The sequence below is a fragment of the Saccopteryx leptura genome, chromosome 7, assembly GCF_036850995.1.
Source record: "Saccopteryx leptura isolate mSacLep1 chromosome 7, mSacLep1_pri_phased_curated, whole genome shotgun sequence".
In the NCBI taxonomy this organism is placed as follows: domain Eukaryota; kingdom Metazoa; phylum Chordata; class Mammalia; order Chiroptera; family Emballonuridae; genus Saccopteryx; species Saccopteryx leptura.
The window spans coordinates 91,286,286-91,303,745 of record NC_089509.1 but is presented as its reverse complement, the minus strand read 5'-3'; the positions used below and the strand labels follow the sequence as shown (position 1 = coordinate 91,303,745).

Below are 17,460 nucleotides of genomic sequence, written 5' to 3'. Positions count from 1 at the left end.
ATTTTAGGGTACACTGACATTGCAAAATAAGCAGTAAATTGTAGTTTTTTAAATGTAATTATTCTCTCAATTACATAGTTCTTTTTTCTTCCAATCCAATATATTTAGGCTTAACACGGTCTCAATTAGTGTGTGTTAAACACACACATACAAACACTCACAAACACAAATCATACCACATACTGGTTCTGTTTATACTAATCATTACAGCAGAATGCATACACCTAATTTTTATTAAAGTAATTTTCCATTAAATATAGTTCTTTAAAAGGATGAAGAGTAAGAAATATTACATCGAAAATACTTTCAGGATACCTGTTTCCTTCTTCACAGAAAAAAAAAAAGCCAAAATATTGCCACTAATCTATTAGTAACTAACTAATGATTTGATATAGTGACTCCTACCTCAAACACACTGTCACAGGTTCTTGATAAGAATATTTTATACAAAATTGGGAGAATTTATTTATCCCACTTATCATCCCTATATGCTTTTAAAATATTGCCTTTTTCTTAAAGTATTACAGACAGTAAGACGTAAAATGGGAAGAGTCTTGCTTCTGGAGACATTTTAACATGGTTACATTACTGAGTCTAATTCGCAGGCCATTTCAAAGGCTGAACCACAACCAGAACTCTAAAGCAACTCAGGGTTTAGCAGAAAGATCCCAGTCTCATGTGGAAGGAGCACATTATCTCTTCAGGAAACGAATCTCCATTTAAGCTATGGGTTTATAAGTAGAGCAGAAACTATATCTGGTTATAAGCACTTTTGGCATACAACTTCATTTTTCTTTCATTTCAATGTTGAGTTCTAGAAACCCAATCCTGGCACCACATATCCATAATATTGGTTATCTTCAAACTATATCACCGTTCACCATGTTATGACTTCAAAAGTATTTCACTGACACACTGAAAATACATCAATCACATCCTTGGGCATTATGAAGCAGGAGGATGGTGGAATTCAACAGTATAGTGTGCTGGGTAAGAGAACACACTTTGGAGCCGAACCACCTGGGTTAAATTCTTGGCTCTGTCACTTGCTAGTTGTGATTTTAGACTGATTACTAAAACTTCCTCTGCCTCCATTTTATCATCAGTAACACAGAGACAAAAACGTGTTATTCCTTTGATATCCAAGTTTTGATGACTTAATGTAAAGCACTTCAAACACTGCTAGGCACATAATCTGCTATATAAACAAAAGCAATATTATAACTATACACTTAGTAATAGCTCACACTGGCTATTATTATAACTAATATTATATATCTTATCAAAAGGCGTAATTGTCAATTTACTGGAGACTGCAAATCTATCTATGGGTAAGGCACTTTGATCTTTCATTAGAAATGCAAAGGGCAGGATACCTACTGGGATAACAGGTTTCAGACTCTGGCCACTGGGGTGTGAAGCGCTTGGCTGGGCATCAGCAGGTGGGCCTGGCGCTGGGTCACTGCTTCTCCTTACCAGCAGTGGAGTGCCTGTAGGACAAAACCAGAGGTGAGAGGTCAAGAGAACCCTGGGGAGAAGAGAGTGCATGGTACAATGCAATTTAATTAAAAAGGTTTACAACGTCCTTTTATGTAAAAACATTCTGTTTCTCAAGGATGCTTGTAAATTAATCTATTTAATGATCTTTTGTCATCTATTCATAGAATGACACATGGAAACAAAATCTTTCAACTCTCATCTTTCCCCACTTGCATTTCTAAACAAGTCACTGTACTTGAGCAAAATCTGCTGGGCAATGCTGACAATGACAATGCGCAATCTAAGCCCGAGCTAGAAAATCTACTTGAGTATTAAAAAGAATGATTATCAGGCAGACAAGTGAAGAGGTTCACATGGTCAGTGCAATTTGCTATTCAGTAGAGCTGGAAGCATAGCTATGACTCCTATTTAGGGCTCCCCAAATCTTTTGAATGATGATATATACAGAAATAAATTATTTGTTGCAGTTATAGCATTAATGTCTATTTAAGTACACAAAGTGAACAGTCTCATTCTCTTCCTTTTCTACTAAAGTAGATAAAGCTGATAAGAAAAATAAGTTACTTCTTCTAATAATATATCCAGGTTTCTTTTTTATTTAATGAAAGCTTCCACATTAAATATTTGATTCAGTTATTAAATTCTGAAAAAAGAGGTCATACTATTAGCAGAGCTAGTGGCCTAACTATTCTGCTTGCAATTAGGCCTAAAATAATTTGTTTCATATAAAATTGGTCACTAAAGAGGAAACTCTCAAAAAAAATCCATTTGTGGTTTAAAATTGCTCTTCTATAAAAATTAACTTTTTATTTGTGCGCTTTTGGGAAAAAGAAGTGGTAAACAGTAGAAATGCAATTCCCCATTAATCAATATTTTGAAACTAATTCCCCAACTCTCTCAAGCTATTGTAGTTTAAGATAACATTTTTCATACCTCATTTTATATGGTACAGTTATTAAAAAGTAAATCTATTGGAAGTTATTTACAAATCTGATTTTTCTATGAGTTCCAACATTGTTATTCTGTGTATGAAACAAAGAATTGCCAAGTCCTTCATCCTTGTTTAGATTAGAAGTTGTTTTTCTATCAAAATAGCTTATTTTATAATAAAAAATTATCATGCTATTTAGTGTGAAACAGTATGTCAAAAGGTATTATCAATTTTAAGTTCACTTCAACTATTTATTACTTATTAATACACATTTCACTACATTATTTCCCACCTTCTCCAGCTCCATTTAAAATTTTTCTCAAGCAAGTGACATAGCAATAGTTGTATGGTTGCCAAGTGTTCTCAATGAAACATTTAAAAACGAGAAGAGCAGAAGTAAAACAAAGTACCATCAAGTCTGAAGACAACAGAGTCCCAGCCCTGATTCTGCATTTTTCCCTCCTCTGGGTAAGCTGAAGACCAACTGCTTCTCATGAAGCGAACAAGTCAGTCTAAATGTGATATCCTCAGAAGTAATCCATTATCTTTAAAATTAATAAAAGAAACAGGCAAATTCCATAAAACTCTGGGGTTTTTTTTCAAGCGTTTCAAACAGATCTGTACACTGCACATGAAACTGGAGAAGAACAAATTATAACAAACAAATAAAAAGCAGGTCCTGGCCAGCTGGCTCACTGGATAGAGCATCTGCCCGGCGTGCGGAAACCCTGGGTTCGATCCCCAGTCAAGGCGCACACATGAGAAGTGACCATTTTTTTCTCCTCCCCCACCCTTTGCTTCCCTCCTCTCCTGTAGCCAGTGGCTTGACTGGTTCAAGCATTGGCCCCAGACAGGATTGCCGGGTGGTTCTCAGGCAGGGTACATGCGGGAGTCTATCTCCCCTCCTCTCGTTAAAATAATAATAATAATAATAAAAAAATTGGCCCTGGCCGGTTAGCTCAGCGGTAGAGCGTCGGCCTGGCGTGCAGGGGACCCGGGTTCGATTCCCAGCCAGGGCACATAGGAGAGGCGCCCATTTGCTTCTCCACCCCCCCCCTTCCTCTCTCTCTCTTCCCCTCCCGCAGCCAAGGCTCCATTGGAGCAAAGATGGCCCGGGCTCTGGGGATGGCTCCTTGGCCTCTGCCCCAGGCGCTAGAGTGGCTCTGGTTGCGGCAGAGCGATGCCCCGGAGGGGCAGAGTATCGCCCCTGGTGGGCGTGCCGGGTGGATCCCGGTCGGACGCATGCGGGAGTCTGTCTGACTGTCTCTCCCCATTTCCAGCTTCAGAAAATTACCAAAAAAATAAATAAATAAATAAATAAATAATAATAATAATAAAATAAAATAAAAAAATAAAAAGCAAGTAAAACCACTATAATATGCAAAGGTAAAAGAAAAATATTGTTTTAGAGGTACAGACACAGAAATTTGAGTGAATGACAATTTTGGTTACATTGTTTTTTCAGCTGAGTCATATACATATGTATGAATATATATAGAATATGTGTGCATGAGAGTGTGTGTATGTGTACGTGAAAAAATCTCTTACTTTTCATGTGTGATAAATATCCTTTTCTTAAAGAAGCCTTGGTGGATAGTTTTCCTTCAACTTTAAGGACATGGCTCTACCACCTCACTTATTATCAATATCTGTTGTTTTAATAACAACATGTTGTTATTTAAGACATAATTTTATAACATGTATTTGAGTCTCTATATCCAATCAATACGCCATGGTGTAAAAGCGCGCCTCCTAGAAAACAGTTCAGTTTTGTATCAGTGTACCAATTCCCAACATAAACAAAAAGCAAACTGTAAGATGGTTAGATATCTCCTAAACATACTCACAACTCATTAGCAATCATTAAGTTCTGAGCTTCTCTTCTTTTCCTGTATTCCACACTCTAGTGTCTCCTGTGGAGTAGCATTCTCATTTCTTCTTGGCTGTCTTATATGTGTCATATAACAAGTACAAATCATTTCATATTAGAATTAATAATGAGCATCTTTAAATAGAACAGCCACTCAGAGTTCTAAACATCCCTTCCTTTGGCAATTTATATTTTAAATTTCAAAGCCTCATTTGAAGGTGGCTGTCTGAAACAGACCGAGTTCTTGATTTAAAGACAAACTTAAAGGCAGAGAAAGGTATGTCCTAGCATGTAAGAGAAGACAAGTATTTAGAAGTGCTGAGGATGATTAGAGCAAAGCCTTGGATATATGTAGCAGAATAAAAGGCACATCTCACAAGCAGGTTTAACTAAAACGAGAAGGAAACAACTAATCTGTTTTTATGGGACCTCCTGGGGGGGGGGGACGGGAAGAAGAGGGAAAACAAATAAAACATAACCTCTGCACTGAAGAAGCATATAACCTAACAGTAAGATTAGAAAATGAACACTAAGAACTATCACGTGTTAGTATAGTGGAGAGGACCACGGGGTTGGGGTCAAATAGACTGAGCTTCACCTTTCCTGGCTCCATGACACTGCACTGCTCAGTGACACAGCCTCACCATTTACAACCTGGGGATAACCACAAACCACAGCACTGATGACAGGCTGAAATGAAACAAGACATGCGGGACACTGCGGAGTATGCAATTTTCATGCAGATATCCCCCTTCCCCCAGTTAAAAGGAAGGAACCGCACTTGCTATTGTTGTGAACAGTGTTATCTGCTCAAAAAGCTGAATTCCTAAAAGTCAAGGTAATTTTCATGGAATAATATGTAGATGAAAATAGTAAAACATAATTTTTTGCTTAACCTGATATAGTCTTATCATAGAAATCAAAGCTTTTAAGAAAAAAAAAAAATAATGGTGTGGGAAGGTAGTTCAAACATGGAGGAACAAACAGTCTGTCCATTGGTATGTTTCAGCTAATTGAGAAAAGACTACTCTTAGATTTTAGAGGCAAAAAGCCCTCAGTTCAGCTCAATAGAATCGCAGTATATCTTAGAATCATTGTTTAAAATCCAGTGTCTGTAAAGCCCAAATAAAATAGGAAATGTATTGCATTTTAAAGCATAAAGTCTTATACAAACAACTGCATTATATTTTCCCACAGTTAAATACCTGTGGCCTCAGGATGTATCAAGAACTCCACAAGGAGTGATATTAAGATCACAGCCATGGTGCTTACTCTATGCTGTCTTTTCAAGATGGAGATGTGGGGACAGAGGACATTTTAGTACACAGAATGGCAGGTACCAGTGCAGTGTTCTGGGAGGTTCATATGTGGATTAAAGAACCCACACTAATGAACACACACACTGCAGACGGGATCCAGTCACATTTTATTTATCGGGATATGCAGAAAGTTCATGGAAACCAAAGAGAAGCCGTGTCCCTCCAAGGACAAGAGTCCCTGATTAGGTGTGCAGTCGCTAGGTGACTCTGTCCTTGCAAAGCAGGGTCCTGCCACGTCAGGAAAGTTCAATTCTTTCTGGAGCACTGCCCATGCATATTCAGAATGTATGTTACACTCAGGAAAAATTTACTCACACTCACTGCTCTTCCCTTTAAGCTGATGGATAGATTCATCAAGTTCCCCAGGCCTTGAGCCAACTCGCATTGGACTCAGCTCCCCGGTGTCTATGAATAATGCCACATATTCCAATTCTCAAGCAATCACCGTTTCGGTGACAGTAAAATTAGAATTAAAAGGGGGTACTGCTACTTGCCCAATGTCCCCTGTAAATGAAACAAAGGAAGCCCATAGGAAGGTCACCTACTACACTTTAAGGAAAATAATTTTGAAAGAGGCAGCAACTAGTTAAAAGGCTCAAACTGGCACATCAATAAATCAAGTAAGATATAAAGGCCAATGCAAATTTAAGTTATGTACATACATATAAGTTTCTGTCTCTTTGCTGTAAAATTGCACTCCACACACCTCCACAGATTATTTCCACATTTAGAGGATGTGTTTGGGATGGAGTTGGCTTAACTGACAGATGACATGTTATACATAAAATTCTGTATTGGCAGTGTGAAAGATGTCTCAGTTACATAGAACAAAACCAGGGTCCAAAAGGATCATCAGTATGGTGCTTCAGGGTGCAGAGAAAACAAACAACGATCTTATACATGAACCTCCTATCAAACATCACAAAGGCACAGGTTCTAAGTTGTATGGTGAGAAGAGTTGGGATTTATGTAAAGATAGCTAATCATTACCCTGAGCCTAATCAGGAAGGCCAGCTTGATAGCGATATTGGTGCTATTCGGAGGACTGATACCTGGAGAATTCCAGGAGGGTCGCAGGTAACGTGCTGACAGGCATCAGAAGTAAGAGACCTCAAGCAGAGAGAGGCTGGAAAAGCCATAGGAAGGGAAGGAGCAGGGACCCAGCAGTTACAGGCAGAGATGCAATAAATAAACCAGAAGAAAACATGGGGGAAATGAGCAAGAACTGTACATACAAAGCAAACGGGTAAGGGCAGAAAGCAGAAACTTAAAACCATCCTCTACTTGGCTCTTGGGAAAGAGTGAGCAATAGGAAAGTTTCAGTAAGGGTTACGATTTGTTTCAGAAGAAACCACAAATCTTGGCTTTAGCGCACTGAGGGTTAGAGCAATTTGCTTTTGATATATCTTGATACACACGAGAAATCAGACACTAGCTGTACAACTGGCTGTTCATACAGATGAGTATGACACTCATACTGCAAATCACACTGGCATCCAGGGAGAGTGAGTAGAGACAGGCCGGGGGTACACAAAGGAAAAGAAACGCGGAAGGATCGGTAGAGGTCCGTCAACAGCATCACATGCAGAACAGTAAGGAAATCGGGCGTCTGTGTTCTCACAGACTACAGAACAAAGGGTGTGCAGGATGACAGGCAGTTAACCAAGCCTCCCAGGTGAGCCTAGAGGAACGGTGGGCGGGAGGCTGGACCAAGAAACTTCGTCAATATGATAAACTGTTTATGTACAAAGAGGGATAAATCCTGGCCTTTTTAGAGTTTCAGCTTTCCTTTGCTCTAAGGATTACTTCTATGCTACTGAATTATCAAATCACCAAAACACTTATTGGAAGAAAGAAAACGCATGTTCTCCTCCCAGTTCTACTGATACTGCTGCTTAGGCTACTAAGGTAACTCTGAACAAGGGGGAGGGGTGGGGAAAGCTACTGGAATGCACCTAGACTGGTAAATATTTAACTTTGATGATGAAAATGAATTGCAAATGGTTAAAAGTTTTATAAACTTAAAAACAGATAAATAGGAAAATATATATTTACCAGATAATCAATCTTCGTGGTATATTAATAATATTGATAGTACACATAAGCTGCATCTTGGTTTCATATTGTACATTTTCTTAATAGACTCTTAACTAGTCAGCACCTAGAAGAATGCCTTTGTCTTGTACTTCAACACTTGTGGAATGACTTTGACATTAATTGAATGACTATGACATTAAAATATAGATACATCTTCAAGAGAAATGGTGCTTTCTACAGGGGCTCTGGCAGTGTAGGACCTCCAAGAAGCTGCTCTGCCCGAGTCCAGCCTCTCTTTACCAGCTAAGGAAGCATGTCGGGTAAGCCCCAAAGTCTCCTTCCACATCTACAAGGAGAGAGTTATACAACTTATAAGGCTAATAGGGAAATCAAGGTCCAGAGAAATTAAGTTTCTACGTATTCTGCACTGAATTTCTACTCGAGTTTTAATCACCTGACACTTCTATTATGGGGTCACATTCTTTATGTGGGTAGGTGTGTGGAAATAAGGGAAGAATGCTTTTTTAATGCTGTAGCAATTCTTTTTATCTAAAGAGGTCAGCAGAAATAAAGATTTGAATAGAAGGATTCATATAGAAGGAAAGGGTGGTGCACACTGAGTATCAAAAGGCAACATTAATCTACAGCCACATGGGCATATCTGGCAGGATGCTTGACCCACTAGTCAAGGCACGATCGCACCTCTCCTGGAGTGCATGCTCTCTCTTACAGGTGAGTTAAATGATTTGACAATACTCTCTTCCTATTAGTCCTGTCAATATCTCAATTAAAAAAAAATGAGTGAAAAGGCCCATCACTTGTTTTTTGGAGAAAACCAGATTTTCTTTTCTGTGTGGATTATATGGATATCAGATAGGGCTTTTCAAATGATGCCTAGAGAACTCCACAGCACTAAAATCTGGAGACCCATTTTTAAAAAAAATTGGTAATGATATCAATAGTAGCACAATTTATGGCAAAGTACCGAGAAGAGATCGCTTTCCCTACAGGAGTGCCTGGCCGGGCTTCTGCCTGGCCCGTGATGAATGCAGCAGCTGTGACATGCTTTCAGACACCATGATGAAGAAACCACACGAGAGAAACCAAGTCAAATTTTAGCAGAATTGTAGCTGTCCAAAATACTTTAGTCTTAAATATCACTCCATTAGGAAAATGACTCCCAGGATTGCCATAAAAGGAGCAAAGAAGTTCAAGCTGATGAACAGTATCATTTTTCTTTCATTTTGGGTTGCAGAAACCATGCCCGTTCAAAAACAGGCAAATGCAAGTAATTCAGAGTAGTCACTGGCTACCCACAATAGATATGAATGAGCACACACAGGATAAAATAGATCTTAGCATTTGTAAAGCTGCTTAAATTGGAGTGCTCCTGCTATAAAAACAAGCGATGGGGTTTTTCACTGGCTTTTATCAGGAACTGGACTTTTTTCTGAGGATGGTTATGCCTTCAACTTGAAGTATATTGTTGCCACATTCCTGGGGGGTACATGCTTTTTTCCTCAGTTGAAGTTTTCCCATTTTATCCAGTTGATATATACAGATCGAGAATTTTTCATATTGTTTACAATACGTCACCATATCAGTTTACTCGAGCTATTTCAAATCAGTTCACAGCATGTATTATAGACGTGAACTGGGTCCGAAGTGTTACGCTAAGAACAATGACAAGCAATAATGGGGCAAAACTCCCTGTCTGTGCTCCTGCAACGCTGAAGGAAGAAACTCCGAAGCGGCCACTTCGGGTTAAAGTCAAGTTCAAGAGAGTAAAAGAAAAAGCGAACAATGACGAACTGCAGAGGAGGTCCAGCAGGAGCAAACACCTGTTCACTAAAAGGCACACACTTTGAAGAAAGAACAGACGTGAACAAACACAGATAAAGACACTTGAATTAATAAAGCCAAAGAAAGACTTCTGAATCATAGAAGTGAAAGGAAGGAATCTGACACATGCATTTCAACTCCATTTTCTAATTAAAAAATATATTTAAGAATTTATTTACTCATTTTAGAGAGGAGAGAAAGAGAGAAAGGGGGGAGGAGCAGGAAGCATCAACTCCCATATGTGCCTTGACCAGGCAAGCCCAGGGTTTCGTACCAGCGACCTCAGTGTTCCAGGTCAACACTTTATCCCACTGCGCCACCACAGGTCAGGCATCAACTCCACTTTCATGTGCTGGTGTTTAAGGAACCCATTGGTTTCCCCGGCCTAACTCTCTGATGACAACATGTACTGCATTCCTTGCCATGTGGTGTATTTCAGACAGAACCATCTGCCTAAAAATGCCCTGTAGACTTTGACCTCAGAGTGCACACTAGTTCTACCCTCTTAATTATGCTCTAACACTACAATTAGTTGTAATCTTGCCTGTTCTTTAAGTTGTCAACATCCACTGCTTCTTTGGAACACCAGGTACAGATTTGCTGTGGAGCAAATGAAGCATAACTTCAGGGCCCCTTGTTGGCATGGAACCCTTACAAGATCCCAACTGGAACCTGATCAACACGGTCATATGGTTAGAGAATTCTGTAAACTTGACATAAGTAAAATAGCTTAATTGCAATAGGTTAATACTATCTCTTTCAACCCTAATGTCCCCTCCATCACACTCTACTGATAGGTGAAACTAGAGTGGCCAAAAAGCATTTATTGGAATCCAGTAAAGGGGAAATTGAGTTGGGGATAATATCTGAATATCGTGGACGCTATTTGTGTGGTTCATAGTCACTGCTATGTATAACTGAGTTAATACTAGTCATCCTAGTACGGAGTAAAGATATACCCTATTACCCACTGTGCTGGTTCACTCAGCTTCACGATACAAAGAAACTGGGCCAGGTGCCATAATAAAATGATTGTGCTCTTCTTGCACCCAGCAAAACGATGTGGCTACTGGAAGATAAACAGGATTCGAAATGTACAAAACCAGAAGCTAGTCCACAGAAATTTATTTTGCTCATCTGATATACAAAATTGTATACATTTGAATGTTCCGATAATTCAGTTCTGATTAACACCTTGTCAAATGGAAAGTTCTCTCTCCCCTATGCAGAATGTACATGGAAATGCAGCATAGAATTAAAAGTCCTATGCTAGTAAGAGAGAAACCTGAAGCAGCAAGGCTGCATTTGTGAGGTCACATGCTTACACATCCCAAATATTTTTATTTATTTTTTGTATTTTTCTTAAGTGAAAAGCTGGGAGGCAGAGACAGGCTCCCCCATGCACTCAACCAGAATCCACCCAGCATGCCCACCAGGGGGTGATGCTGTGCCCATCTGGGATGTTGTTCCATTGCAATCGGAGCCATTTTAGCTCTGGGGTGAGGCCATGGAGCCATCCTCAGCACCCAGGCCAGGTTGCTCCAATGGAGCCTCGGTTGTGAAAGGGGAAGAGAGAGATAGAAAGGAGAGGGGGAGGGGTGGAGAAGCAGATGGGTACTCCTCCTGTGTGCCCTTCCCTTCTGGGAATCAAATCTGGGACATCCACATGCTGGGCTGATGCTCTACCACTGAGCCAACTGGTTAGGGCATCCAAATATCATTTAAAACACAAGAAACATTTTGATTAACCATGCTAGGGCCGAGATTGAATTATCCACTTATTCAGTGTACAAAAATTGATATTACACATGAAGAGATTATGAAAGAATATGTAGTCAAAAACTGTAGGGCCTGACCAGGCGGTGGCACAGTGGATAGAGCATCAGACTGAACATGGAGGCCACCGGCTTGAGTGTGGGCTCACTAGCTTGAGCACAGGGTCACTGGCTTGAGCATGGGATCATAGACATGATCCCATGGTCGCTGGCTTGAGCCCACAGGTTGCTAGTTTAAAGCCCAAGGTCACTAGCTTGAGCAAGGAGTCATTCACTCTGCTGTAGTCCCCCGGTCAAGGTACATATGAGAAAGCAATCAATTAACAACTAAGGAGCCACAACAAAAAATTGATGTTTCTCATCTCTCCCCTTTCCTGTCTGTCTGTCCCTGTCTGTCTCTCTTGCTGTCTCTCTCACACATCAAAAATAATTGTAGGTAAAAATGTAAGAGTTATTTTTAAGCATTAATTAATATGCAATCAATGCATCATCAATAAAATATTATTTCTTTATATTTTATGACATCCCTAGAATATTAGCTTTATTAAATTAATGTGATTTTCCCCTTATTCTAGTATTAAATTTTTTAGATTTTTTAAAAATTTTAAATGCATGTTCCTTTTCTTAAATAGCAATCCCCCAAAATTTCACACACTGACAGCCCCCCAAAATGTAGACCTGCTTCTGTACCTTTTTATCATGTCACATCTTCTGTTGTCTTATGTGTATGGTTGTATTTTTCTTGTATCCTCTTAATTAACTCAACAATATTTACTGGATGCCTAAATTACACTAGGCAGCCTTCTAGGCTTTCTGGACACACCGCATACAATACACGTAGGTCCTGATCTTGTAGAGCTTAGAGAAAGCTGGAGGAAGACAGATAATAAACAAGTACAATTAAATGTGGGTGTTTAAGGTAGAGATACAGCATGTTCTTAAACAGGAACATGAGACAGAGTGATAGGGAGAGGTGGGGTGGGGTAACATTATAGTGTTATCTCTTTGATAGCAAGCAACTCATTTTAGTGAATCACTTAGGATCCCTAGCTGATTGGGAATTTAATAGATGCATGCTGAACCGAAGCAGAGAGAGCAAGAGGAACAAAGATCAAACTCTAAATTTAGAAATCTTTGGAATCTAAAGTGTCCCAGACAAGGACATTTTCTTTTTCCCATTAAAGGTGTCCGTGCCCCCAATATGTAAATAAATTGCCACTGTCAGGTTTGTTTCCCTTCACCTAACACTTTCTTCTTCAGCGTCAACATTTATTTTAAAACAAACACTCTTCACACTAATGCAGCATATGTTATCACCCTTGTAACTTAAAGATAAATGAGCATAAAAGTGACATCAACATCAGTGTTAAACAATTCCAGTAGAGGCTCTGAAATATTGACTACAGTCTTGTCAATTACTGTGGTTTACGAAGAAATCTATTGCCCGGTCAGTTGATCTTTTCAGCTTTCTATAGTTTACAGTCTTACGATCTAGATATTTATGAGGTTAATCTATATTCATAAGATTTATGGCAACTGATGGAATACTTAGAAGAATAATAGTTGAGTTTACTTGAAAAGATCCTTCAGAAGAACTGAGTTTTAAGTGAAATTTTGAAATTCAGAAGATATATCAATTGATAAGTAAGTATAAAATAATGACTGAGGCATTTATTTTAGGCAGATGGGTATGGAGTTTTAGAGGCTAGAGATGGGCGTCCATCCATGGATACTTACTGATGAGATTTGCTCAGCCAGAAAGCAGGCATAAACCAAGTGACAAGAGGAGAAAGTGACTGGGGAGGCTAAGGAAATCTGCTTGAAAGAACATTACTAGAAGGTCTTACATTATAATCCAATTTAAATTGCCGTGAGGTTTCCAAAAGGGGAACAATCTACACATTATTTTTTGTAGTATTAAGGAAATAGTCAAATACATTTTGGAGAGACATTTGTACCTAAGAATATATGAAAAATTGTTGACTAAAAAAATAGGTGAAGATATCCCAATGGTTTCTTTAGTAATTCCCTTATAAAAACCATAAATGAATCCTACAATAAAGTGTGTCCAGTGAAGGGAATTTGACTTGGGAGGATTGTTTGATTCAGCATGGAGCTCAAATGGAGATAGTTCATTAGGGTACTGCTTTTGGTCTGTACCAAGGATTTATGAAACCTTTGCTTTGTCCTAAATGTTGGCCACTGCTCCATTAGGTTGAGAACAGCCCTTAAAAGACTACTTCACCAGCTCTTTGCAAGATGAGAAAGGGAAAAACCAGCAATGCCTTCAGGCTGTTCAGCTACAGTTGCAAACAATTACTGACAACATCAAAGTACTAAATTCAAATCACCAAGTCTGTCATGATAGATGAGAAACATCCCCAAGTCAATTTAAGGCATCCTGGGCACAAATCTATATGATTTATCAGCTGCATTTGAAACCTTTGATCATTACATTTTACTGGACTGTTCAAAGTCCCTAGCAGGGCTAGGAGAAGTGGTGCATTATGCAGACACTGTTATCTCTTAGGAACATTCGAAAGATGGTTGTACGCCAATGCCCAAGTGCCTCAAGTATTGTCTTCTGTGTGGTAGCAAAGGAACCTAATGCCTCTCACACCCTCACTTCTGAGGTGGAAAGCATAGTTTCCACTGAACAGTAGTTAAAATTCTAAACAAAAGCATACAAGTGAAGCTCAATTCAGAAAACACAGAAACTGGGCTTCCCTGACCGGGAACATGCCTAATACAATTGCCAGAGAAGAATCTGACTCTACCCTGTCTGGCCTTGCATGGAGACTTTCCCAACATTTCTAACTGTGACTTGAGATCTCATTTTTGACCCATTGCTGCTCCAGGGATCAGCAATGACCTCAGGCACCTTTTGCCTTATGCACCTGGTAGGCAGGGGTCATATTTAATCCGTAATGTGGAACTGGCCCCAGATGTCCAAGCCTTTTTGACCTCACATTGGATAACTGAAATCTAATCCACCTGAAAGTATTCTGGAAGACCACCCAGGTGTTTCATATGGCTGCTATCTTACTGCTAAAAATGTCCATTACACAAGCTGGAGTACATGAAATCAAGAGACTAATTCACCCTGTGGCATAGTAAGGCCATGATCCACAGATCATTATTGACTTTTCTGTGTAACTTCTGGCAGCAGATTCAATGTGCATCAACATTCAAAGGCCACAGGTCCACTACTAGATTGTGTTTCTATGATTATTCAAGAGAAGAGGCAAACTGCTCTTGCTAACAGCATTAAAGCTCTAACTTTCATAGAAAAAGACATTTGGACACAGAGGGCCTGCTCGTGCGAAGTACAGAGAATACAGACTTATGTTTAAATTTAAAATAATTTCTGCAAATGGATTTTTGAGAGTCACAGGAAGGACTGGGTTTTAATCAATCTAAATAAAATAAGCCAACAATTGGAAATCCATGACTATTTTAAGGGACAGAACAAGTAAGTTTATATGACTATTTTTCCCCACAGGTCCTAGGAATAAACCAAATTATACCAGAAGAAGAGATGTGTATTAACTTGAAAGTGATGCCTGTTTTCTCTAGTTTAGGTCACAAGCCCAGAATACTTATAAGCGCTGCATTATACTAGGTTGGTATTTATTACAACTGAATAGCATGAGAAGACGATATTGACAAGAAGTCACAAACTGACAAATTGAAGCACAACTTACCAAGATTACAGGAAAACTGATAACACAATTTAACAACATAGACCTACCACCTATGAGAAGCATTAAATTGCAGGTGCTGATAAGAGGCCAGTATCTAAATCAGCCAGTATTTGAACTTGTCAAACAGTTCCTGAGACAAACCTTCCTTTAATTTGAAATGAAGGATCATAATCTCATCTTGAGGTCTTCTCAGGGCAAGCAAACAAATACAGGATGTTCTTTAAAAACAAACAAACGAAAAATTGACATAGAAAAAGGAGGAATTGCCCTTATAAGGTATAAATGAAAGTTTCCATGTTGTCACAACTCTCTTTGTACTAAGTATGTCTAGGTCATCTCATACTGTTATCTATCCAGATTGGAAAGCACACCCAATGTGCATGCGCATTGCGCGCGCGCACACACACGCACACACACACGCACACACGGCTGCTTCAACAGATGACATATTTTGGCCTCAAAATGAAACAGGTTGAATGCTCAGGTGTGCGGCGACATTGCTCAATCGTTTCATTTGTTCCTTTCCTGTACACACAGCTACCTGAGATATGTGAGGGGTACCTTCCTAGCCTGTGTCACTCTTTGGTTGTGTCTTTGAAGTCTATCCAATATTTTCACAAATGACTTCTGATATTCCTCATGATCATTTTCCTAGGTATAGTTCTTAAATGGTCTTCGAAGAGAAAAACCTGCAATTTCAGACTAGACTTATATTCCATAATAAAAAGACTTATTACCCAGCATATGTTGGATTTTTCGCAAAGCATATGAGAACACTTTGTAGCAAAGGGTGAGAAAATACATTCTTCCTTTGGATGGGGAGAGCGGCAAAGTCACATTAGGAAGGACCAAAGAGAGCGGGAGGAACCATGGCCACGAAGCAGTCTACCACAGCCTCCACTTCTAGATACTAATTTCATACGCCCTCATGCTTAAAATACAGATTTCATAAACCCTTATGTTTAGAATGGAGTTTGTTTCCTATCTAAAACAAACATATGGTATCAAACCGTCTTTTAATGCTCAGATTTAAATTAGTCTTAAAGAGATAAAAGGACTGAAATAGTTCTGCTATTTGAGCATGCTTAACGACAGCAATATTTATATAAACATATTGGCAGAGGAAATGTTAAGTTCTCTGTATCTATGTGGGCCCAAGGTTTCATGTTAGAAGCAACACATTTATGTAAAAACATCCGCAATGTTGTATACAAACATGGCGGACTGGATGACAAGGAGACCTGCTACCAACAACTTTTCAGCATTCAAACAATTGAAGTCTAACTTACAAAGGTGCCCCCAGTATACAACCTAAGTGTTTGTCAGTGATGGATTGTTGCTTTGGTTGCTGTATGGTCACCGCTAGTTTTGTGCAAATAGTCAATCAATAGCCAGAGTGTGCTCAGGCGCCCTGGGTGCCAGGTAGAGTCCACGCTGCTTTCTTGGAGGTGCACCTCGGGAGACTCTCTGGACCCTTGAAAACAGGATTTCCTCATTCTGTGGGTTGCAATGCATTCATGAGTCTTGAAATCAATTTAAGAGGTCATGATCAGCATTCTATACCATGAATGGTATAGGCAATATCAACTGTATTACACATGGTAAAGGTATGCTTTGTTTTAAAGAATAGTTAGATACATATGTGTGTTTAGGTTGCAATTGTAAAATGCATTTTATTGCTTTGAGTCGTGGTCAGAAGTGTTTTGCAGGGAAAGGGGTGGGGGAAGCTCTAAAATCTGTCTTACTGGAGGATGGCTGAACAGCAGGTTCACAACCACGCTGGCTTCAGAAGCCTGTGGTGGATTACAGACTCTTGAAGGAAACACATCTAGCCTAGGAATGGGTCTGATTCCCTACTTCCAGAGCTCTTCTGTGGTTGGACTTTCATGTCCCGTTAAACATTATTTTGCTCAGGCATTTACTGGAAACTTGCTAAGTTCTAGAAACTGTGCTAAATCCTGGGGAAACAAAGATGAATATGACATAGTCCTTGACCCTCAAAGAGCTTTGTAGAGACTGAAACAATAACACATAAGGCAATGTCACTAAAGATATCCAAGAGGGAGAACTATAATAGCAACTATTGGAGAGGGCTTCCCAGGAGAGTCGACACCTTAGTGGGTATTCACCTATTCACTCACTCACCCATCCATCCATTCATCCACCCTCCCACCCACCTCCTTTTGTTCACGGCATCCAGGGAGGAGTTGGAGAAAACTTAGATGAATAAGTTTAAGAGGACTACCTTAGAGAGTTCCCAACCCATAGGAGAAAAAGACTTATAGGATGACATAGGAAGAGCAACAGAAGTGGCAAGGACCAGGCCCAGAGATCCCGCACGGTGGGAGGGCTTCTCTCTGTAAGAGGCGGGGCTAAGTGGGGGTGGTGGGTGATGGTGGATAGCGGAGGAAGGCTCTGATACTCACAAAGACTGGTCCATATGTTAGACAGAGTAAAATAATGAGAACCATGTGTACACATA

The 17,460-nt window shown here is 39.6% G+C and overlaps 1 protein-coding gene across 2 annotated transcripts in view; it reads right to left on the bottom strand.

The window, feature by feature from the left end:
* PARD3B (par-3 family cell polarity regulator beta) overlaps positions 1–17,460 on the bottom strand; it is a 1,075,922-nt gene that overhangs the window by 581,109 nt on the left and 477,353 nt on the right. For both annotated transcript variants that reach the window (XM_066346722.1, XM_066346721.1), the window contains exon 4: positions 1,381–1,490. In XM_066346722.1, coding sequence (XP_066202819.1) covers positions 1,381–1,490 — 110 coding nt within the window. The remainder of the gene's footprint in view (positions 1–1,380; positions 1,491–17,460) is intronic.